Source organism: Cheilinus undulatus, linkage group 4 (genome assembly GCF_018320785.1).
Source record: "Cheilinus undulatus linkage group 4, ASM1832078v1, whole genome shotgun sequence".
NCBI lineage: Eukaryota > Metazoa > Chordata > Actinopteri > Labriformes > Labridae > Cheilinus > Cheilinus undulatus.
In genome coordinates this window covers 50,781,853-50,805,230 of record NC_054868.1, presented here as the reverse complement: position 1 = coordinate 50,805,230, position 23,378 = coordinate 50,781,853, and the positions used below count along the sequence as shown (strand labels likewise).

Sequence of the window (23,378 nt, the reverse complement as noted above, 5' to 3'; positions counted from 1 at the left end):
AACTGTCGGTTTTGGATAGAGTGGATTTGGTGCCAACAAGGAGGAGTTCTGTTTTATCACTATTGAGTTTAAGAAAGTTAGAGGTAAACCAGGATTTGATTTCTGAGAAGCAGTGGGTGAGGGAGGAGGGTGGGAGAGTGGAGTTAGGTTTGCTGGATAGGTAGAGCTTGGTGTCATTTGTGAAGCAGTGAAAGTGGATGCCAAATTTGCGGAAAATATTACCAAGTGGGAGGAGGTAGATAATGAAGAGGAGGGGCCCCAGGACTGAGCCCTGGGGCACACCTGAAGTGACGGGGGAGGGCTGAGTAGTGAAGGATTCGTGTTAAACTAATTCCTGCCACTTTTAAATCCCATTTCAACCCCTTTCTGCCAATTTCTTAAACATTTAAGCCATCTTTGTCACTTCTAAACCCTTCTCACCAATTTTCTGCTTGTTTCTGCCATTTCAAACTAGTTATTTCCTCTTTCCATTTATTGTTCCCTTTTGTTTACCAATTTTTGCCACAATAAACACTTATTCACCACTTTTTATAGCCATTTTTTGACTATTGTTATTTCCTTTTTGCTAGTTTTACCATTTCTGCCTTCTTTCTGCCTCAGCTAACCCATTTTTGCCAATTTAGTCCATTTTTTCTGCTTTTTAAATCCCATTCCACCACCTTTTCCACTCATTTTTGCCCCTTCAAACCCCACTTTGCCACTTTTAAATCTAATTTCACCACGTTTTCTACCAAATTCTGCCACTTTTAAGCCAATATTGGCACTGTTTACCACTTTTAATGCTAGTTTTTGCCATTTTAACCCATTTTTATTCTGTTTGAGAAAAGGGATTTACATTTTTAAGATGGCTTTAAACTATCACACAAATTAATAAAGAAAATTGTTGCTTTGATAAGACTCATCATCATTCAGGAAAAAAAAAAAGTATAGATATCATAGGATAACTTTGTAATGACTCCTTGGGCTCTTTCTTCTTCTTTTCCTGCACATGACTATTTTTGAATGCCCATAGCCATGTTGAACCACCTTCAGTGGGCGTCTCAGGTCAATGACACCTTTATTTTGGGGGTCGCAGGCTGAAAAGGTTGAGAACTCCAGCTCCATTCAACCACAGAAATGATCAAGAACAACCCAAATTTTGCTAAGTGTTTGCCTTTTACTAGATAGTAAAAAAACCTCACTGAAATGTTAACAAAAAAAAAAAAAAAACATATTTTGGACCAGTTTCACCACAAAAGTTGAATCCATTCTCCCTTGGAACATGGCCTCATGGTCTTTTTTCTTTAAAATCAAGAAGCATATAAAAGACAGAAATTCAAACACTGTCCCAGTGTTTCTGAAAACACCCTGCCATGCACAGCAGAAGGGACAAGACGTCATGCACAGCACATGCATGAACAAACCTACCTGAAGATGAAGATGAAGAGCATGAGCAGCATGCAGAAGGTGGCCACATTGTCCATGGTCTTCATAAGGACCACCAGCTGTCTCCTTAAAGCTGGCATGAACCTCACCAGCTTCAGCACTCTCAGCAGTCTGAAGGTCCTCAGAACAGACAGACCTCCGTCAGACTGCCCGACAATCTCACAAACACTGAGAGAAAGAGACAACAAAGAAGAAGGGCCGTCAATTATCACAGTCAAGATCTTGAACATTTACATGGAAACACATGCATACTAATGCCTACTTTACTCTACCATCGTGTGATTTAACACCAGAGAAATCCAGCAGAGGTTCAGCCGAGGAAAGCCTCCAAATGTATAACCCTGGATTATGTAAATTAACAGATTTAAACATTCAGCGCAGATGCGTTTGTAATTCATTCTTTCTTTAAAATGTGAATGCAAACTGCTTTAAGCCATATGAGAGCAGTTTGGACTGTTGTCATAAGGAGTCAGGGCTTACGCCTACACAAAAATGAGGCCCCATAATTCACCTGATCCTGTCCAGATGTATTAGTAAAGCACATAACGATAGTTAAGCAGGCATAAAAACTCAAAACATCACAATGTGGAGACAAATTCAAAGGGAATACATTAGGGACATCATGCTTTTCAGTATTTTGGCACATATATTGGGGTATCTGGAGTATCTGCAGAACCACAAAATGTAAAAAAAAAAAAAACAAGCCAATCCAGGCTTTAGTTTGCCTGCAAAATCTGATGGTCCATTCAGAATCTGCTCTCCATGAGACACAACAATAACAATCACTGGCACCTAGCTCCACCCAAAGCTAATGAGCAAAATTGTTGAAAAAGCGGCAGGAAATCTCCATCCACATTTGAAAAAAAAGCTATTCATGTGGGTCAAAACATTTTCTACCCAACTGCCTCATCACCAGGATTCACAGACACCCCGTGTTAAACCTTCAACAGAACAAATAAACATTGTCAGAGGGCTTGAGGTCCACCTCAGCTCCACCTCTTTATTACCTCCGCCAAGGAGGTTACGTGATCGGGTGGGTTTGTTTGTTGGTTAGTTTTTTGTTTGTTAGTTTTTTAGCAACATAACTCAAAAAGTTGGGGACGGATTTTGATAAAATTTTCAGGAAATGTCAGAAATGGCATTAGGAAAAAACTGATTAGATTTTGTGAGTTATCTGGATCACTGTCTGGATCCAGGAATCTTTTAAAGGATTCTGGTGGACATGAGTAACTTCAATCCCAGCAGCAGTTTTGGGTGTGTTTCTGTTCAAAGTTTTGGAGTTTATAGAGTTTGAAAGACACACGCCCGATCAAGGAGACAAGTCGGAGCATAACAGAGAGAAAGACAGAGAATTGTAGCGAGAATACTCACAATGCTAGGAGGAATAGAGGAATATTCACACTCTGCCATGACTTCCAGTTGTCCAGTGAGGCCATGGGTGAGACTGTCTGTTGGCACCAGTAGCGAAGCCAAAGCTTTGCCTCACCATGTTTCCACCCCACCAGGGAGGGAGTAATGCTAATGGCGGAGGTCTGTGCTCTCCAAGTGCTTTTTCTAGTTTTGTTACTGGGTTGATTTAAACTAGTGTTACTCAACCCTGCTCAACCAAACAGTCGAATTGTTAAAACATACCTTCGCAAGAGCCACAGTCTAATTGGAGAAAAGTGGCAAAAATGGGTAAAAGTAACAAAAAATAAGTTAGGTCAAAAAGTGGTTAAAAAAAAAGGCAAAAACTTAGTGAAAAGTGACTAAAACAGGCAAAAAGCAGCAGAGTGGCAAAAATGAGGGGAAACTGGCATTTAATGGCAAGAGGCAACTTCAATGGATGAGAAGTGGCTAAAAAAGGGTAAAAATTTGAAGAAAAAAATGGGATGAAACTAGTGAAAAAGGGCAAATATGGGCTTAAAGCAGTTAAAATTGATTAAAAGTGGCAATACAATGGGATAAAAGGGGCAGAAATCTTTAAATAAAGGCAATGAAAATATACAGACAAAAATACTGGGTTGCAATTAAAGTCGGAAACAAACTAATTATTGTGACTTCCAACGGATGATTTCTGAGGTCAAAGTTCCACTTTTCTATGTTTTTTTCTGGGGGAATAACATTTTTAATTAAGACATAAAAGAGCCACAAATCATCACAAAAGAGCCACATGTGGCTCTAGAGCCATGTGTTGAGTATCACTCATCTAAAGTAACTTTTAGACTGTTTTTAATATGGCAGCCACTGTGGCCTGGACTCAAAGGCCCTTTCAGCAAACAAATAGACTTCACAATGACTTCACCTAGCCCTGTGATTGACTGGCGACCAGTCCATGGTGTACCCCGCCTCTCACCCAATGTCAGCTGGGATAGGCTCCAGCCCCCTGTGACCCCCAATGGGATAAGCAGTATAGAAAATGGATGGATTGATGGTTGACTTCACCTAGGCATCTCGCCAAAGTTGCTAACAGGTAAATGAAACAAGACGGCTTTAACTGCGGACCAAAAGCAAACGTCACTAATCCAGCCATGTTGTGTCTGATATTTCCAGCTTGCAATGGACATCCATAGAAACAAAAAACATACTGGTATTTTAAAAACAGGATCTACAGACACAGTCATGCAGGAGGGTTTCTGGTTTAGGGACCACAGAATTTCATCTCTGCTGTTTGCAGATGATCTGATTTTGTTGGCTCCCTCAGTGGAAGACCTTGAGCAAGCACTGCGGTGATTTTGTAGCCCTGTGTGAAGTGGCTTGGATGAGACTAAGCCCCTCCAAGTCAAAGGCCATGGTTCTCTCTAGGAAAGCAGTGGATTGGTGAGGAATGAGTCTCTGCCCAGAGTGAAGGAGTTCCAGTATCTTTAAGTCTTGTTCACAAGTGATGGTAGAATGGACTATGAGATTGACAGACGGACTGGTGCAGCATCAGCATTGTTGCAGGTGTTGTATCAGACCTTTGAGTCGATCTATGATCCAACCCTCACTTACAGTCATGAGCTTTGGGTTGTGACCAAAAGAACGAGACTGTGGATGAAAGCATTTGAAAGGAGATTCCTCAGGAGGGTGGCCGGTGGCTGGTGGGAGAGAAGCTCGGACATCTGGAGGGACCCTGAAGTAGAGGCACAGCTATTTAATTTTGAAAGGAGCCAGCTGAGATGCTTTGGGAATCTGATATGGATGCCAACTGGAGGCCTCCAAGTTTCCAGGGATGTCCAACTGGGAGGAAGCTCCAGGGCAGACACAGGACTTGCCAAAGGGATTATAAATCCCATGTGGTCTGGGAGCACCACAGAATCCCTCAGGAGGAACTGGAAAATGTTGCTGGGGTGAGGAATGGCTAGGTAACTTACTTCACCAGCAGCCACTGCAACCTGGTCTGGATAAGCAAAGGAAGATGTATGGATGGAACTGAACTAAGAAAATATCTGATATATAAAGGAGTAATTAATATAGACATTTCAGTGCAAAATCTCCACATACTGAAGCTTGAAAACTAAAGTTTACTTTTAGGTCCTGGGAAGCTGGATTGAGATGTGAAGACACATGATGGTGCTGCTTCTATATTCTAATGAGCTCCATCAGTCAACAGTACTCCAGCACAGTGCTCCTCAAATGGTGCGGCAAGGCACAGGCAAGTCTAGGTGTGCCTTGGGGATCTGGCTGGGCCCCTGAAAAAAACCCAGAGAATGGACCCTCCCCAGCTGTGATTTATTGATGATATCAGTGTAAGTGTGATGGATCAGTAGCATTGGTGCTAGCATCCTGGCTAACAGTTACCTCATTTAACACGCTATTATTACGTTGAAACTGGTGTTGAAATGATTAATTCATGCTACTTTTAACTGATTTATCTACCACTTATTTTGACAACTTAAACCATTTTTGCTGCTTTTTTTGCAAATTTGCAACTTTTTAAAAATACTTTATACCCATTTTTACAACTTTTTGGAACTTTTAGCTAGCTTTTAGACTTTTTACTGGGTTTTGCCTACTTCTACTATTATTTTGAGATTTTTTGCCAATTTTTTCCATCACTTTTAACCCCTTTTTACCACCTTTAGCAACTTTAACCCTATTTGCCACTTTTCTGCCACTTATAATCTATTTTGCCACCTTCTTGCCTGTTTTCACTCACTTTGCCTTCGTTTGGCCACTTTTTTTTGGCCAATTTTGCCCATTTTGAATCACTTTTAACCCATTTTACCATCTTTTTTACAACATTTAACCCAATTTGGCCACTTGTAACCCATTTTTTTCCACTTTTTTGACACTTTCAACATGTTTTCCACTTTTAACCCATTTTTTGGCACCTTATACCAATTGTTACTGATTTTTTGTTTTTTTTTTTTGCTACTTTTTGCTCAATTTTGCCATGTTTTTGTCATCACATTTGACCAATGTTTGCCACTTTTTGCCCAGTTGTCTGGGCTCCAGAAACCTCTCCTTTTTATCCCCCCTTATGGGCCACCTTGACTGTTATGTTATGTTATTTAAAAAGTCTATTTTGTACTGATATGAATATAGTGTGCCTTGAGATTTTGGCTTAACCTAAGGTGTGCCTTGGGTGAAAAAAGTTTGAAAACCACTGCTCTAGCAGCTCAAACACATGCAAGAAAAAAAACATTTAGCTCTTTATCTCTGGATATGTGAGGCTGGTATTAATCAATAATTCCTATTGTGACATAAAGATGCAAGTTTTTTAATTTCATCTTCCCTTTCACTTTTTCACATTATGAATTAAGCATTTACCTAAATATGTAATGACGTTTTTAATTGCTGTTTCCAGCTGCAGAACTTTCATCCTTGCCTCAAGTTCAGATACATTTTTTTTCATTTGTTGAGTACCATTGTTGTAAAACCTGGCTTTAAAGAAATATGTCTTCTAATGGAGACAGGATTGAAAGGCTCCACTCAGCCCATCGAAATAGCATCAAAATAGCAACAAAACAGCATGAGCGCTGCATTGGCAGAGATTAAATAGGGGCACTTTTACAGCGCAGCGCCGTCTGAATAGCTGAGGACATTTGGATAGATGAAGAGAGGGAAATTGGCTGCGGAGCGAGAGAGATAAGAAGACAGATGTAGATATGTCCAATCAACATGCATCTTCTGTGACGGGGCTGCACATTTGATCTTGTTCAGTTTTAGTTGCTTTGATGTGTATTTGATCTCAGGGTTATAATGGGGATCACAGACAAAGGCGTTCAGACAGATGAATTGGAAAAAGCGCTTGCTGATCAAAGGCACGGGCACTTACCTGAAGCTCCAGGCAAACACAACAAAAGACAATATCAGCTCACTGCTGTCTGACGCTTTGGCATCCACATATACCGGTACATACAGGTGGTACATTTCAACCAGCTAGAACAGCCATGACAGTTTGACAAAGCATTACATGAATTATTCAACTGCAGCATGTTTTCCAGAGCTGTCTAGCAAAACCAAAATATATTGAAATGTTTTATGCACTCCAAAAGCCACTCCTTTTTACATCTGTTCTGCAAAAATCTCAACTATTTAGCTTGTTTTTAAGGTGTTGCTACCTTATGATGACGATGATTCCATCGAAGACGTTGTAAGGGTTTCTTAGGTAGCTGAAGGAGCCAAAGGCAGTGATTTTGAGGATCATCTCCAAGGAGAACATGCTGGTGAAGACGATGTTGCAGATCTCAAGGACGTTGGTGAGCTCCTCTGGCTGGCAGAGCATCGTTGAAGACAAGAAAGAAAACACACAAAATTAGAGATTATACAGAAATATGAGCACATTGAAGAGACCGGCTAGGAAAAGGTTACGCGTTTATGATTGAATTTTTATATTGAGCATGAACAAAGTTTAAATTGAAGTGCAAAACTGCAACAAACTGCACCATCTTGCAGGATAAAAAACAGGTAGCCTTGCAAAGCAGATGGATCCGCCTGTTTCCGTGTTTCTCACTGGCGAATCCATCTTGCAAAACTCCCATCTGAACCGATTGGGCCGGGTTAGAAAGTGACAGGACCAATCAGCATCGAGGGGCAGTACTTTCGGGCATGGCGGAGTTGTGACGTAAGCAAGCAGCGACAAGAAGCCGGTACAATTATGGCAAAAGGGAATAGCTTGGATGCTGCTATGGAGTAACTTGACACAACCTTCCACTGACAGTGTTTGGAAAAGGGCAGAGGCTTTGAAAAAAACTCAGAGGGTGATTGGATGAACGTTCTGTCTGTCACGGGCCAATCAGAGCAACAAAACATGCGATGTAGCCGCTACCAGGAAGAAAACTCCATAGAAAACTACATAACGCGAACCATGGTGACTGTAGACATGTCAGTACACGACTTTAGTCATTTTTGAAAAGAAAAACAACTCACTGCTGTTCTTTGTTCTTCTTTTAACAAAGAAATGTTGTGAAGTTCTGATAAAACTGGTGCTTTAGAAGCATCCACGCTAATTCCTTTCACCATAATTGCACCGGCTGCTTATTTACGTCATGACTCCACCGCAGCCAAAAGTACTGCCCCTCATTGCTGATTGGTCCTGTCACTTTCTCACTGGGTCCAAACGGTTCAGACAGGGCGTTCTGCAAGATAGATTCGCCAGTGAGAAACACAGAAGCAAGCTTACCATCTGTTTTGTAAGGTTAGCAAAGCGTCAGTTTATCAGAACTTCGGTAGTCACGTACATGCCACGTGTTTTGTTGCTCTGATTGGCCCGTAAAGATATGACAGAGAGAATGTTCATCCAATCCCCCTCCAAGTTTTTTTTCGAAGGCTCTGCCCTTTCCCAGACGCTGTTTATGTTGTTTACCAGATGGATGTGTGAAACACATCCATCTGGCGTGCCAGGTTAAAAAACAGGAACATAAAATAAAACACCAACTTGCCATATATATATATATATATATATATATATATATATATATATACCAAAAAAGCTGATAACATTACCTCTGCATCCTTAAACCTAATTTATAAAAGAAAATGGCTCAAGAAGGTCTGCCATGTCATCCTTCCCTTACTAACAGTACAGAACAAAAGAGGATGTTACAGTGCATGGGCTTTAAAAATCAACTCTTTAGAAAGATCACATTTTTGTTTCTCCAAAAGTTAAAAAAAAAAAAAAAAGTGTTTTAAGTTATCTGAAGAATAATTGTCTTGTGCATGAAAGTGGCCAAATACTCATATTCTTTGGGTAAATTGTGATGAAGATTATGACTCTTACATCAGACCAACCTACTCACCTGTTTACTAGTTTGTTTTCATGTGTTAAAGCACTGAAGGATATCGGCTTAAAGTTTGACATCGAGACAAACATAAGGGACAAAATGTTGAAGAAATCTGACATGAGAAACAGAATGCAACGCCAGTGTGAGTGAGGCAGAGAGGAGTGTGAGGGTAATGAGGAGGAAATGAGAAACAGAGCAGAGAAATAGATTGTGGGGGTGGAAATTCTCAGAGGGAACAACATGTTCACATTCATGCATCCGCAAATATCAATCAGCACTCGAGAACACTGTTTACATTCACTTGAAGCACATATTTACCAGAAACATGACGTTAATATAACATTCTATTCTTTTTAAGACAGAAAAGAGCTAAATGGGACTCCACATGTCTGAGTCACTGTTTAATCTCCATCAGTCTCTGCTCTTCACTCTCTCCTCTCTTTGTTGTATCAGCTATCTGACTCAAAATGAATCAGATGGTGGAAAAGCCAAGGAAAAGGACATGAGCTCACCAGAAAAGAGCACTTGAAACTCAACTGATTGGCTTTATACATGTCAGATAAATTCATGGAAAAGCAATTAAACTGTAAAGATCATATCCATGTTGTCAGGTTGGGACTTCAACATATTAACCTTGGCCCTGCACAGCTGATAGCAGCCAAGGTTCATGCCTATGCCAGGCCCATTTCCAGTTATCCTCCCAACGCAATAAGGCCAAGCAATACCCAAAAATGAACCAAAGGACAGTCATCACAAAGGAGTCCAGCCAGGATCTTAGGCCAGGAGTCAGCATCCAGGCCTCACAAGAATAGAGTACAACCTGGAGGGCCAAGGACTAAAGACTCTGACTTTTATCTGTATGCTCAGATACCAGGTAGATACCGACGTGCCCTGCAAACCCATCGCTCATCACAAGGCAGAGTCTGCTGTTGAGTTCAGATTTACAAATTGCAGTTCGATGGACTTTGCTGCAACTTCCACATTCTCACCATCCACTGGCAGAGATTTGGTGGGAGCATGCAAGGCTTCCGTGAGTGCCTGGATCTTTGTTTTGATCCAGGGGATGGGTAGTTCAGGGTTGCCAGGTCTGCGGTTTTCCCGTGGGATTGGGCTACGTACTGCCACGGGTAGATTTTTTTTGTCGGGTTGAGCAGACCCATTTTTATGTCTTGTGTATGAGTATTTAACAACTGTAGCAGAACAAACTACTCTATTTACAATTAAGTACAACTAAAACAAATAGCATAGAGGCAGGAAAACATGAAACATGGCACACAGACATACATGCCACCCACAGAGAAGCAGAATGTCTGCAGGCATTCAAGCAATATATGCAGTGTACTGTATTATTTTGAATTTCAGCATTGTGCTTGGTTTTGGGCTTGTTTGGAGCTCGTTTTTATCGGCCATTGGGCTGGTTTTGTCATACAGACCTGGCAACCCTGGCGTAGATCCAGCAGTTTTGCTTTCTTGCTCAATCTCTGTGTTTTTGCAGCTATTTTGCAAGGGTGCGCAACTGGTAGCCAACCCCTGCATTGCAAAATAGTTGCAAGAAGCTCTCTGGGTAAAAAATAGAATGGTTCAAAAATTTTTAATAGTGTGTACGTTTGAGCCAACACTGTTTTGTGGCCCATTTTTACCAAAAAACTTGTAACTTCCCTGGAGAAACCGTACCCATCTGTTACGCTGTATAGCCTAGCTTCCTGGCCATTACAACCACCCAGTCCTTCTTAAAGGAGCAATGCTCACTGAAATCACTGGAGGCTAATGCCACTTCTGCTGCCATGGCTCAACTTCAAAAATACTGAACTATCCCTTTAAAATAAACAGCACTCATTGTTACAGAAGAGTTTAAAAAAAAAAAAAAAGTGACACCAAGTTGCTGCTGCACACGCTTCTTTGACAGTGCCAAAAAAAATCACCACTGCAGTTTTTATTTCTTGTGGCCTTCGCGGATCCTACACAATCTCAGATCTCTCCCCCTCTCTCCACAAGACTTGTGATTGATCACTACAGGATATTAACAAATACAATTGTGATGTATGTACAAAGGCATTTATTTATTTACTATTTTTATTCAAGCAAGCTCAGCATGAACTATGACTGATGATGATCATATTGATTGCATGAGAGCTGCCATGGCTTCATATACACTCATTACTCAATTATATGATTAAATACAAGCAGGTGATAAATATGTGCTCAGCGATGAGAAGGCAAAGAGGAATCCATGTGGAGCAGTCACAGCTGTGATAACAAGGAAAGAAATCATACATTTATAAAAGTTCTGGTGCTATGGCCTGCAGATGTGCACGCACAATGTTTTATAAATCTGAATCATCTGTGGTGCACGTCAGTTTGGGGTGTTAGCACATTTGCAATTTTAGTGTGAATTCTTTGCACTATTTTTCAAGTGAGACCCCGGCTCTGGACATAAACAAATGGCACCACACAGTAAAAATAAAAATTTTAAGTGCAAGGAGCTACTTAAAACGATGTGAATTTTTACTGAGGACAGAAGAGGTCATAGTAACAATAATGGCTGATGACTGAGGTCTGTGGAAACAGTTACTCCTTTTTTAGTTCCCTATTGTAAAAGGGTGTCATAGAGTGGATAGTTACTTATTCTTTCTCTTGCTAACTGCCAGGTAGTCATTTGTTCTCTGGTAATCCGACAGTTTCTCTGTCATTACTGAGTAAGTACATGCTTTTTTTTAGTATCTTATCATAAAATTTGTTAAGCACTATTGCCAAAAGTATTCACTCACCTATCCAAATAATTAAAATCAGGTGTCCAATCACTTCCATGGCTACAGGTGTATAAAATCAAGCACCTAGGCATGCAGACTGTTTCTACAAACATTTGTGAACGAATAGGTCACTGTCAGGAGCTCAGTGAATTCCAGTGTGGTACTGTGAAAGGATGCCACCTGTGCAACAGGTCCAGTTGTGAAATTTCCTCACTCCTAAATAGTCCACAGCCAACTGTCGGTGGTATTATAACAAGGTGGAAGTGTTTGGGAACGACAACAACTCAGCCATGAAGTGGTAGGCCATGTAAAATGACGGAACGGGGTCAGTGGATGCTGAGGTGCATAGTGCAGAGGTCGCCAACTTTCTGCAGTCAATCGCTACAGACCTCCAAACTTCATGTGGCCTTCAGATTAGCTCAAGAACAGTGCGTAGAGAGCTTCATGGACTGGGTTTCCATGGCTTAGCAGCTGCATCCAAGCCATACATCACCAAGTGCAATGCAAAGCGTCAAATGCAGTGGTGTAAAGCACGCCACCACTGGACTCTAGACCAGTAAAGATGCGTTCTGTGTAGTGACGAATTGCACTTCTCCATCTGGCAATCTGATGGACGAGTCTGGGTTTGGCGGTTGCCAGGAGAACGGGACTTGTCTGACTGCATTGTGTCAAGTGTAAAGTTTGGTGGAGGAGGGGTTATGGTGTGGGCTTGTTTTTCAGAGGCTGGGCTTGGCCCCTTAGTTCCAGTGAAAGGAACTCTGAATGCTTCATCATACCAAGAGATTTTGGACAATTCCATGCTCCCAACTTTGTGGGAACAGTTTGGGGATGGCCCCTTCTTGTTCCAACATGACTGTGCACCAGTGCACAAAGCAAGGTCCATAAAGACATGGATGAGAGAGTTTGGTGTGGATGAACTTTACTGGCCTAAACAGAGTCCTGACCTCAACCTGATAGAACACCTCTGGGATGAATTAGAGTGGAGACTGAGAGCCAGGCCTTCTCATCCAACATCAATGTGCGACCTCACAAATGTGCTTCTGGAAGAAGACACACTCCTAAACCTTCTGGAAAGCCTTCCCAGAAGAGTTGAAGCTGTTATAGCTGCAAAGGGTGGACTGACGTCATATTAAACCCTATGGATTAAGAATGTGATGTCACTTAAGTTCATATGCGAGTCAAGGCAGGTGAGCGAATCCTTTTGGCAGTATAGTGTTTCTGAGCTCTTCTGACTTGCTGTCAGTCTCTGGTTGTTAATGTGCATCAGTGTCTTCCTTTCAGCTGTCTCTGACACTGTTTGACTTCTTTTCTGCTTCTGTGTGGCTTCGCTCAATATAAAGAACCTCACACACATACACAGACTGAGCTAAATTTGGCACAATCATGATTTCCAGCACGTCACTATTCCTCAGAGCTCCTCTGTAACTCCAGCAATGACGCCTCTGACATTTCACCGCCCCAGAATCAATGAGCGCTCCGTGTCTAGCATTTACATGTCTGCGCCTGTGCGTTTGTTTGAACTGCTGTGCATTTATGCATCCATGTCTGTTTGTCACGACTAATGAGTGTTTAGCTGTGTGAAAACATGGGCTAATGATGCATGCCCACCAGTGTGGTGGCTGACCGTTGTTTGCAAACCAGCCAAACGGCGTCTGCAGCCCCTGGAGATCCATTACAGCCGTCTCATTACTGCAGACCTGGGAACGGGTCTAAAGTGTTTTCCAGTCGGCTGTTGTATGGAATAAAACAAGAAGAGCAGGGAATTGGCATCACACTGAGGACACAGGGTTTTTTTGGAAAGTCAGGAAGTATGTACTTGTAGATTCAAACAGCAGGAAAAACTGCTGCAAGCTTTGGGAATACCAATGTGCTCTGTATTGTTTCATAAGTTAATAACCCTTAATGATCCTTAAGTGTTACATATCTGAGACAAACTGAACTTTGTCATGTTTTTGTCTCAACACAGATGAGGATAATAGGTCTACATGAAACTTTGCACTATATGAACAGTAAGAAACTGTGCTAAACCTATCCTATTTTCTTCACATTTAAAGATGATAATCCATCATATTATCCAAGCAAGGGTGTGAAACAAGCTGTCCTAGCTCTATCAGTCTGGCTAATAGTGTTGCTTGTGATTTAGTTCAAGCTAACAGCTAGTCTTTGGACATTGTAAGTATCTACATGTGACATGGAAATCTTATTTGTAAAGTGTCCACTTGAGGCTGGCTGCAGGAACACCAGAAGTCCCATCTGGACACCTGTTAAACGGCCGGTTTTGACACTAGAAATAAACTGGTTTACAGCCTGGTTCAAAAAACCAAACGTGTCTCATTAGCTAATATCTTCATGTGCTCTCACTGTGCGGGGGGGAATTTTTTTGTACCACAATGTTGCAGATTATAGTTAGGAAAAACCTCACTGCAGACTGATTGGCATGTCTCATTTGATTGACAGATAGCTCTGTGGGCTGTTAGGTTGATTCAAAGTTCGGTTGAGACAACGATTTCAATATGGAAGCCTCTGCAGATTGGCTTTAAGAGCTGTTTGAGTCCGCCTATTGCAAGCAGACGGCTGATGTCACACAGGGTTTGTCCAATTCTTTCTACAGTCTATGATGTACACCCGGTGAAGTGCCGGGGGAAAACCAAGACAGGAAGGCAGCGGCCTGTCACTGAAGTTACAGCAGCCTCTAGTGGCGGGAGGTTCTTCACAGTTTAAAAGAGCATTATAGACTGGGACTTCAAGCCAGTGTGATATCCATGTACAGTTCACTGGGCTCTTGCGACGGTGAACGTGATGAACATATGACTCGGTATGACTCGGTGACCCGCCCCCCTCTATTTGTAATTGGCTAGCACGTTGCCTTCGCTCGTTGTTTGGATTGGTTGAATTGTAAGATTGACAAATCGAGATAGGAATAATAGAAGATGGCTACTCCGACGAAAAACCAAAACCTAAATATGGACAGATTCAAGTCCCAGGGCGGGCATGGTTGACTCCGTGGGCGGGCATGGCCCCCCAATGCCCGCCCATGTCGCCGGGTCTGAATAGCAGCAATAATGTTCCTGGGGCTGAGCCAGTGGTAGCTGGAGCCAAACAGGGCCCCCTGAAATCTGATTGACAGAAATCTGGAAATGACTTCTTGCCAGCTGATAGGCTCTGAGCACACTCACACTGACTCTCATGCTTTGCCGCTCCCTCTGCAAGCTGCTCTTGCAACCCTCCTCCACCCCAGCTCCTCCTTCATTCTGCTTCTGGCCTAATCAGTGTCATTCTCTTGTCACTGATGCCTGCTCTGCTCTGGGGTTTCTGCTGCTTCTCTCCCTGCCTTAGGCTTTCCTTATCTGCATAGGAAGAACAGGATGTTTGATGCTTTAGGCTCATGGGAGGACAGGGGGATCCCAGAACAGCCACACCAGCAAACATAAATAACAGCAATAAGAGCTAAATAATAACTGCTGATTGGCCTTTAATGAATGTGACCAAAAGAACAGGGTGTGCTAATGTTAGTATTGTGATAATGAGAGTCATCACAAAGCAGGCAATCTGTAAAGCCCATCTTCATGTAATTCATGAAAGAGAAAAACATGAATATTTGTTTCCAAAGTAGAGTAAATAAGCTCTTTTATTAAAATATGCTCATGTTCCAACAGTAACCTCGGTTTGCTCTCTTATTAAAGCCTATCCTGCTGGCTATTGATTCGTCTATAATCCTCTGCCGAGGTCACAAGGTCACATTTATTTACAGATGGAGGGTTGGAGTACCGATAAATTTACTACTTTGTGCCTTCCATTCAAAAACACCCAACTGTTCTCTGTGAATTTTTTCATTTAAAACCCAGAATACCCTATTTATGATTTTGGTCTTGATTTTTCAGCTTATTATTAGCTAAATAAGTTTGTTTCTGCAGTGATCCCAGTTTGAAACTGACAGCTAAGTATGCAGGAGTGCAACCACTGCCACCCGCACAAAATCAGTCCCAGAAATGTCTGTTTCTTTCTGGATGTACTGGCAGTCAGAGTCATTCTGCTGCCTTGTTTGATCTCTATCCATCGCTGTCAAATCTCCAAAGTGCCCATCATGTTGCTGCATTATTAATTCCCAAGCAGCTGTTGAATCCTCCAAGGTGTCTTCTCACACGAACAATCAGTCTTGTTGGGCGGGGGATAGATTTGAAATCATGCATTTGTAGCGTGTAAAGTCTCTTCTAGGAGACTGACTGAGCTCTTTGACGACCTTATCAAGAACTCTGATCATGCTTTTGAAGTTGGCAGCACTTGAAGCTAAACTTTTCACTTATTGGAGTCATCACAACAGAGGATTTTAAACATTTACACTATCTCATACAGAGATTAGTGAAGGACACGCATCTTTGATTGAGCTCATAGCCTGTTATTCATTCCTTTACAACAGTGGTTCTCAACCTTTTCGGCTCGAGACCCCAAAAATAAAGGTGCCAGAGCCCGGGGACCCCCACTGTACCTGAAGGTGGTTGAACACAGCCATGCACAATCAAGAATGGTCATGTGCAGGCAAGGCCATCCACAAGGGGGGGGGGGGGGGGGCTTTGAAGTTAAGCTGTGATATCCATACTTTATATTTAACCTGAAAAAAAACAACTCTTATCAGAGCAACAAATAATTTTCATTCATCTGTGTAGTAAAGAGCATTCTTAAAATGTAAATTCCATTGTTAAAAATAGAAATGAGAAATGGGTAAATAAGGGGGGAAAATGTGGATAAAGTGGCAAAAGAAATACCAAAAATGACAAAATGGGTTTAGGAGGCAAGAATGGGCATAAAAGGTGGTAAAAGGGGAACAAAAAGCTGCTGAAATGGCTTTACATTGGCAAAAATGGGTGGAAATTTGATGAAATGGGCTGGAAAAAGTGAATGAACAGGCAAAAAAAAAAAAAAAAAAGGCTAACTGAGACAAAAAAAGAGGCTGACATTGGCGGAAATAGGTTAAACTGAGAAAAAAGGGCATATCAAATTGTGAAATGTGGTTAAAATGGGCAAAAATGGGTGTAAAAAGTGGTTAATTATGATGATAATGAGGCAAGAATAAGCAGAAAGTGACTTAAGTGCTATAAACAGGCAGAAAAAAAGTGGTGGAAATGGTTTAAAGTTGACAAGAATGGAATTTAACTGGCAAAAATGTGTTAAAATTGGTGGAAATTTGATGAAATTCACACAAAGTGGCAACAGTGTCATTTAAAAAATATTCTTTGTTTGCATCTGGAGACTCCCTTTCAGTGTCTTGCAACCCCCAAGGGGGTCCCGTCCCCAATGTTGAGAACCACTGCTTTACAAGATGGAACAAACTCAGCAGTTCAGGTATCATTTATCTAAAGTTCTCATGCTCTACATCCTTGGAAATGTCTTGATTGCAACATTACTCACTTACTTGTCATTATGTATGTGCACCAGGGTTTTTGAAAAGTCAAAATAGACATCTGGATTATACCTGCAGCATCACTGGAGATGAATCCAAACAATATTTGGCAAACTAGTTCTTAATTACTCATATACCAGCAAAACCAATGCACACAGGTGTAGCAGGACAGGTGGAACACCTCCCCCACCTGTACGGGATGAGGATAAGAGCCATGAGCTCGATGGAGCTTCTGGTGTTCCAACAGAAGGAGGCAGGACTCCAGTCTGCCAAACAGGCACAGGAACCTCAGTCATTCCAGCTCACTGTTTCCTCCCTATTAAAGGAGCAAAGTCTCTGTCTGCCTCCCTCGTTCTGTCTTTCTCTATTTTTAGCCGCCCCCAAGATGAGAGACGACCCACCACTGCGGCGGTGGCAGGAGTGAGTGGGCGATGGTATAGCGAGAGCGAGAAATATTGACAGAAAGACAAAGAGAGACAGAAAGAGAGCGGAAACTGGGAAGGGGAAAATAAGCAAATATTAAAAGACAGCTGCAGGAATAATTTTTTAAATGCTGAGTATGATCTGAAGCAAAGGTGTGATAATGTGCTGGTGGCCCTTCTCATATCCTGCTGTCTAACCTGAAAGCAGACTGCTGTCTGCTTGAGATTTATCACACCATCCAAAAGTTTGAAGAAGGAGACGACAAGTAAGACAGAGAGTTTGATGTGCGGTAGAAGCAACATCGAGAGCTTAACATTGTGGAGGAGTGTGGACATTGACTGACAGAAAGAACGCACAGAGAGACTGTAAACTGAAGGCGATGGTTCTGGTTTTCTGTATAACAAATGTTAGTAGAAAGAAGCTGAGTAGTTTAAACATTTACAAAGGAGTTAAGAGGCATTTCTGCTAGTTATTGGATGGCAAGAACTAAGATAACTGCACACATATGGAGCTATTATTGCTGCATAATTACTTCCAAATGTATACAAACATCTGTACACAAATCTGACAATGCATCCATAAAATCACAAATGCCTGTTAAGATCTGCACATGTGTGTATCTGCAAATCTGTGCAAAGATCTGCAAATGTATGCAAAGATCTGCAAATGTGTGTACAGTTCTGCAAATCTGTGCAAAGATCTGGAAATGCATGTCAAGATCTTCAAATTAATGTAAAGATTTGCAAATGTGTGCAAAATTCTACAAATGTGTACAGATCTGCAAATGTGTGCACAGTTCTGCAAATATCTTCACAGATATGCAAATGTATGCAAAGATCTGCGAACATGTGTTCAGATCTGCAAATGTGTGCACACAAATGCATGTGAAGATCTTCAAATGAATGTGAAGATTTGCAAATGTGTGCAAAGTTCTGCAAATGTGCACAGTTCTGCAAATGCGTGCACAGAGCTGCAAATGTATACAAATATGTGTACACAAATCTGCCAATGCGTACACAAAATCACAAATGCCTGTTAAGATCTTCAAATGTGTGTACGGATCTGCAAATGTGTGCAAAGATCTGCAAATGTGTGCAGAGATCTTCAAATGTGTGCAAAAACCCACAAATGCATGTCAAGATCTTCAAATGCGTGTAAAGATTTGCAAATGTGTGCAAAGTTCTGCAACTGTGTGCACAGATCTGCAAATGTATGCAAAGATTTGCAAATCTGTAAAAATGGGTAAAAGATGACTTTGACATCTTAAAGAAAAAAGAATATATTTTCTGAAACAAAAATTTAGTAAGACTACACTTACAAATTGGTGCACATGTTTGCAGATAGTTTTGTAACAGTAATAGCTCCATAACACAGGAGTTGAATACTTAACTGCACAACAAGTACCATTTGACTTGAAGCTTTGTTTCCTCCCTTAAGAAAAACTTTAGGAGATGCTGAAAATAAAGTCCTGGCAAATGCATCTTTTTGTAGTTTTACATTAAACACCTCTGATAAGCTTGAATGACATTTGAATGAAAAACTAAAAAAGTTCTTCAGAGGCATCAGAGGTTTAGCTTACTATATCACCACTATCTGTGAAATGCCTCTTCCAGTCCAGTCTTTACAAGTTTCTCTGTTTGTGAGTACCCTTGAGGTGACTCATCTCAGTTGACAGAGTCAGTGACATTTGTGTTAGGTGGGCTTATTCTACTTTGTTCTGCTTTTATGGCTCCAAATCCACCTAAAATGCAAAGTAGTCAAATGTCAACACCAGAACGTTTGCTGTCTACTGCACTGACTGACGTCATATGTGGCTGCAAGTGGTCAACAAGGGGTTAATGCTAGAAGACTGGCTGAATGAAAAAAGCAAATATCACCTCTCCGAAACTTCTGAGTTGTTTATGAAAGAGCAAAGTGTACCCTCTGTCTCATCTATCTGGTACTTCAGAGTTGCCAAAGAGTTTCAGTGATTTTCTTGAGCCAAGCTGGCAGGCTATCAGACATCTGTGATACTGAAAACATTTCACTAAACTGATGTCTAGACAGCTGTGGGATGGAGGCTGACTGACAGTTTCTGCAGGAATAAAAGAAAACAAATGAAAGAAGGGGGAAAAAACAGTTAGAGGAGTGTGACGTGAACTTTATGTACCTGCTCGTGGTGCTCGATGCCCATGCTGATGGTGTTGATGAGGATGGCGATCATGATGCCCCGGTTGAAGTACTTGCTCTCCACGATTCCCCACAGCTTCATCCTGGTATCATGCCACAGCTCTTTGCAGCTCTTTTTAGGACAACATCCCGCTTGTTTCCCTGCACCCACCTCTCCTTTCTTGCCCTTCTCTTTATTCCCAGATTGACCTCCTTCCCTGTCTGATTCCTCCACAGCTCCCTCTTCCGCTTCCTCGTTCAGTGTGCTGCGAACCGGTCCCACACCGTCAGAGAGGGACAGGGCTGCAGCACACAGCGGGCAGCCCTCAGTGGCAGAGGTGGTGCTGAGAGCCATGGGTGAGGCGTGGTCTGGTTTGTTGTGGTGGGGACAATGTTTACCTGCAGGAGATGGATGTTGAAAGATTAGTATATTGGGAAACAGACCTAACTTGAGTGTAACATTCTTAATACTTCTTATTACCTACCGTGCCTCTTCGCCATTCTCCTCTCTCGCCCCTCTCTTCCGTTGGCCTTCCTCTCCCTCATCTCCCCTCCTCCTCTGCCTCTCCCAACTCCCCTGAAGCCCCGCGGTTTCCCCCGCAGGGCATTGAAAAAGGCTACAGTTTGCCTCCTGGCCTTGCGGAGGCAGTGGCAGACCAGCTGGAAGAGTTCCTCGTAGCAGTCCCCGGGCTGACTGTTCAGGGTGGAGGAGGACGAGCACTGCGCCCGCTGCTCCTGCATCAGCTGGTGCTCCCTCTGCTTGGTCTCTGAGAACTGAGTAGCGATGACCACCAGGCACAGGTTGATCATGAAGAAGGAGCCCACCTGGTTGGATGAGAGCCATACATGTGAAATGTTTTCATGTGCTGGGTTTATCCAAACTCAAAGAATCCCATTAGCGCTATCTGTTCATAAGTACACTGAATAAAGTTTTGCATCAAGATATTTTGTGCTGTTGTAGGGTAGCTCAAGCCTATGAGCCCACTTTAGGATAGATGAATGTTCTCTTTATGTACTCTATGGTGTGCAGCTAAAAGTCTGATCTATCCTCCTCATATTGTGGCTGTTAGATGACTCACATTTGGAGTACTTCCATGGACTGAATGGACAAGAAACTCTGGCTGAATCATCAAAAAGAGCAGTGTTCTGTGTCAGGCTACTAACTTGAAAAAAATACAACAAAAACCTGTGAGAAAGGTGGCTGAAAGGATCTCATAAATGCTGGGAAAGGTGGACAGAAAACAAAAAACTTCAACAGGGAAGTAACTCACTGTTTTGCCTGAACTATTTTTGGATTCATGTTTGAGTTTGACTGAATATAATATCATTTTTTTGATGTTGCACGGACAAATGCAACAACCCACAGGTCTTGTCGTAAACCTGACCTGTTTTTTTTTTTTTTTTCTTTTTTACACAGAGGATATTGGAAATGTATTTCCAGGCCTATGCCACAGCAAACTGGGAAGGCTTGTCAGGATAGAAAATAAGACTAGAAGGCAGTGGCGTGCACAGACTATTTCAAGGGCTGGGGCGAAAAGAAGATAAAGGGCACATACAGCGCGTTCTCGCCACTGAAGAGGACACTAAGTTTCGAGTGTTTTCGAGGGCTTATGTTATACAAATGGCACATTATATAGCCTTAAAACAGACTAACTAGACAGACTTCTCAAGGTAGTTTGTAGTTAGGATCAGCATCCACAAGAACTGTGTAGATTCAACGTTGGACTGTGAAGAACACACAGAAATAAATAAATAAATCCCTAGGGGATCTGGGGGTCTTCCCCTGGAACATTTTCAATTAAGTAGACACCATTTCCTGTATTCTAGTGCATTTTAACACCATATTAGCACTAGATAATCCAAACTGGTTCTGTGAGATATAGTTCTGGCTCAATATAGATCAGAAAAGGGCCCAACATAAAAGTCATTACAACAGTAATGTTTCATAGTATTTCTTGGTCCTAATGGTCTTCTGGAGTTTACTGTGTTTTCTTAACCCAAGAGAGCAGTTGTGTTTTGCCAACCGGGAGGGCACTTAAGCACACATTTTTACCACCCAAGAGGGCAGTTTATCATGCTTTAATCAGCCAAGAGGGCAATGAAGTGTTTTTTTTTCACCCAAGAGGGCAGTTTAGTGTGTCTTGCAAATGAGGAGGGTACTTAAACATGCCTTTTTGCCACCCAAGAGGGCAGTTTATTATGTTTTAACCACCCAAGGGAGCAGTTTAGTGTGTTTTTTCCACGCAAGAGGGCCGTTTAGTGTGTTTTGCCAACCAGGAGGGCACTTTAGCACGTGTTTTGGCTCCCAAGTGGCCACTTTAACACGCATTTTGGCTCACAAGAGGGCACTTTAGCATGTGTTTTGGCTCTTGAGGGCACTTTAGCATGTGTTTTGGCTCCCAAGAGGGCACTTTAGAGCACGTTTTTCAACAATTGGGCCACGAGGGGAGCCACAACAGGACATCAATTGGAGCAAAAGGAACGATTAAAAAAAAAGACAGTCTCACAGAATTAAAGATGCCGTTTGCAGCCCAATCATCAGCACCACGCAGCTTCACATTCATTATTTTTTCCAGTTTCTCACCAAAACTTAAATAACCTTTTCTTGCCCTGTTTACTCTTGAGTTAGTCTGTGCTTCTGGCTTTCTTAAGAGCAGAAAGAGTGGGGCCACTCATCATGACATGTCTATGTTCCCCCTAAGCCAGGGACATAACAGCATGGCACACTGACATCTATTCAACTCACAAAGTGAATTTAAGGCCAGCAAGGTCTCCATCACATTTTATTGATTTCTTAGTGCTCTATTTCCTCCAAATACACTTTAAAAAGAGTCAAGTCCTCGCAGAGAGCTGTCAAGCTGTTCTCTGTGGTGCTGAAAATGCTTTCCACCAATTTCTATTTTATTTAATATTGCCCAAAAAACCCTTAAGTGTTGATTTCGCCATGCAAGAATATCCCACAAATCTATCCAGACCTACCACCAGGATGCCAGCTCCATGATATCTATATTCATCCACGAGACTGCATCTGATACCTGGCCTTCAGCCTGGCTGTCCTTCATGAATAATGGAATGGCTCCTGGCAAAAGCAGCCTAAGGGGACTCAAGCACACAAGGAAAGTTTTCAAACAAGATAGATTTAAAGGTGGAGAAGATTGAATGTTCTTTTGAAGCAGCTCACACAGAATTAAGCGTTGATAAGAGATCTGCATCCGCTCCAATAATGTTATCCATAATGGGGTAGTAAAAGGATCCAGTTTTGTTCTATGATCTTGTTTTCATCTCATTTCAATCCTATTAATAATAAGCTCATATTGAAATTCAAGGCAGTGGCACATCTCAAAAAAGTAGGTACAGGGCCATATTTACCATTGTGTAGCTACCCCTCTCCTTTTAATAACAATGTAAACGTCTGAGTACAGTTGCTGGAGTTTTGGGGGAGGAATGTTGTCCCATTCCTGCCTGATGTAGAACACTATCTCAACAATGCTCTGTCTTTTTTGATGTTTTTTTCTTTAATAATGCTCCAACTATGTTCTATCAGTGAACGTCTATACTGTAGGCAGGCCTGTTCAGCACGCAGAGTCGTCTACTATGAAGCCATGCTGTGGTGAAGGATGTGGTATCTGGTTTTAGCATTGTCTTGCTGAAATAGTCAAGTCCTTCCCTGAAAGAGATGTGGTCTGAATGGGAGCATATGCTGCTCTATAACCTCTATCTATTTTTCAGCACTGATAGTTCCTTTCCAGATGTGTAAGCTGCCCATGCCTTAGACACTAATGCAACCCCATACCATCAGAGATCCAGGCTTTAGAAATGACCACAGAATAGTTTTCCATTTTACCTCAGTCCATGTAAAACTAGAAAAGCACTCGGAGAGCGCAGACCTCCGCCATTAGCCCTATCTCCTAATAGTGAAGAGTCCTTTAACAAATTCCTGGAGCTGTCCCCATGTGTCCTCCACCACAGCATTTGCCTATTACTCCCTCCCCAGTGGGGTGGACACACGGTGAGGCAAGCATTGGCTTCGCTATGGGTGGACTGTCA

At 42.0% G+C, this 23,378-nt stretch overlaps 1 protein-coding gene across 1 annotated transcript in view; it reads right to left on the bottom strand.

Annotated features, from left to right (window-relative positions):
- Window positions 1-23,378, bottom strand: part of LOC121507795 (voltage-dependent T-type calcium channel subunit alpha-1I-like) — a 317,733-nt gene that overhangs the window by 135,825 nt on the left and 158,530 nt on the right. The window contains exons 8-11 of the mRNA XM_041784135.1: window positions 19,817-20,156; window positions 19,333-19,730; window positions 6,951-7,102; window positions 1,408-1,593 (exon numbers count right to left, since the gene is read on the bottom strand). Of these exons, the coding sequence (XP_041640069.1) occupies window positions 1,408-1,593; window positions 6,951-7,102; window positions 19,333-19,730; window positions 19,817-20,156 (1,076 nt within the window). The remainder of the gene's footprint in view (window positions 1-1,407; window positions 1,594-6,950; window positions 7,103-19,332; window positions 19,731-19,816; window positions 20,157-23,378) is intronic.